The 1,747-nt window shown below is 37.8% G+C and overlaps 2 protein-coding genes across 3 annotated transcripts in view; one reads left to right on the plus strand and one right to left on the minus strand.

Annotated features, from left to right (window-relative positions):
- On the plus strand, window positions 100-1,055 carry LOC104793891 (mitotic spindle checkpoint protein MAD2-like). Its single transcript, XM_019246630.1, has 4 exons — window positions 100-239; window positions 339-442; window positions 531-652; window positions 737-1,055. Exons 1-4 carry the CDS (start codon window positions 163-165, stop codon window positions 794-796), a joined length of 363 nt encoding a protein of 120 aa, XP_019102175.1. The 5' UTR covers window positions 100-162; the 3' UTR covers window positions 797-1,055.
- Window positions 1,080-1,747, minus strand: part of LOC104790220 (trihelix transcription factor GT-4-like) — a 3,084-nt gene continuing 2,416 nt past the window's right edge. Inside the window, exons 5-6 of one of the 2 annotated variants that reach the window (XM_010515925.2) lie at window positions 1,549-1,695; window positions 1,080-1,456 (exon numbers count right to left, since the gene is read on the minus strand). In XM_010515925.2, coding sequence (XP_010514227.1) covers window positions 1,236-1,456; window positions 1,549-1,695 — 368 coding nt within the window. In that variant the 3' untranslated portion in view covers window positions 1,080-1,235. The remainder of the gene's footprint in view (window positions 1,457-1,548; window positions 1,696-1,747) is intronic. The other variant, XM_010515926.2, reaches the window with a different exon arrangement.

Below are 1,747 nucleotides of genomic sequence, written 5' to 3' on the forward strand. Positions count from 1 at the left end.
CAGATCTCAGGGTTTTTTTTTTTTTTTTTTTTTTGGTTAGTAAATCCATCTTAAGAACAGAACAATTGACATTAGATTTTTGAGATCTGATTCTTGTTTATTATATTTGTGTGTAAAGAATGGCTTGAAGCTGGGAAGTTGCAGAGAGTAGTGTTAGTCATAATGAGCAAAGCCACTGGTGAAGTACTGGAGAGGTGGAATTTTCGTATTGAGACTGATACTGAAGTTGTTGACAAAGGGTTAGTTTGTGTTTATACTTTTCTCAACTGTGTGTTTTTACTTGATTCTTGTTTTCAGTTGTGTGTTATCTAATCTTTTATGGAACTTATTACTTTCAGTGTGGCGAGGGAGAAAAGTGATAAGGAGATCATGAGGGAGATTCAAGCTATCATGAGACAGGTTGCTTCCAGCGTTACTTACTTGCCTTGTCTTGATGAAACTTGTAAGTACCTAACCAATCAAAAAAAACTCTTTGAGTGTGTGATCATCATATTTTGGGTTTCTCATTTTTAGTTGCATGTGTTGTTTAGGCGTGTTTGATGTATTGGCATATACGGACACGGATGTTGCTGTTCCATTCACCTGGGTCGACAGCGACCCCAAGCTTATCGCTAACCCACAGATGGTTAAGTTACACGGTTTTGATACCAAGGTATAAAATGAGTTAACAATTTATGCTGCTAATGATTCACTTCAAAATCTCTAATGAGTATTCATTGGTTTCATTCTCTTGCAGATTCACAAGGTCGACACCCTCGTCTCATACAAGAATGACGAATGGGATGAAGAAGAGTAGTTAACAGAAGCCAGGACACACGTATGCAAGGCTCTTTGTCTGTTAAGCTTGCGTTTATCTCTCTGGGAGTTCTCAATGCTCACACCTATGTGAATCCTTTATTCACACCTATGTCGTTTTCTCTTCTCTTCTTTCTGGAATTGTATGAGAATCCTGTACCTGTGTTGTGTTTTGTTCAAAAGTTGTCAGCTTTTTCATTGTCCTTGTTCCTTTGCATTGAACCATTTTGTTTACCAATCAATCTTGATGGTTCTTGATAGTTCTTGGATCAAAAAGGTATTTCTGAAAAGCCAATCAAATCTATTATTCACAACGAGAACAAAGTTTTTGTTTCAAAGAAAGATCTCCAAGGCCAATCAAAATTTCTCCGATTCACAAAGATTGGAATGTACAAAGAGAATATTTTACAATGACTGAAATAAGATTCTTTTTTTAGCACTCATCTCATTCCTCGATATAAGACACCGGGTTGAAGATCATCCATATTGTCAATGTTTCGGACCATGTCTATGTTCCGAAACGCGTCAAACTCTCTCAGGCAAGTCCATCCTCGTCGAGCCAAGAAATCTCTGTAATCTTCTTCGGTGTAGAATATCTTCTCCTCTTGATGGACTGGTAACGGATCAGATTCATCATAGTGGCACACTCTAACAGCTATCCCTGAATTTTTCAGTTTGGATATTGAGAAAACCTCTAAAACCAGAGATACTACTATTCGATGAATAGCAGAGAAAGAGTGAACTTATTATTACCTTCATCGACATGGAGTGTATAGTTCCCTAAAGGCATGTCTCGGTCAAGAGAGCGAACAACCTGTTCTTCATCTTCTAGCCAGAAAGCTCGTCTTGTTCTTAATCTAAACGCAGATCTGATAGCTTCCTTGATTGCTTCAGCAGTACCATCAATCCCAACTCTTCTTGTATACTCTCCAAATTTCACTGTTATGATCCT

This window comes from Camelina sativa, chromosome 6 (assembly GCF_000633955.1).
Source record: "Camelina sativa cultivar DH55 chromosome 6, Cs, whole genome shotgun sequence".
Taxonomy (NCBI): Eukaryota; Viridiplantae; Streptophyta; class Magnoliopsida; order Brassicales; family Brassicaceae; genus Camelina; species Camelina sativa.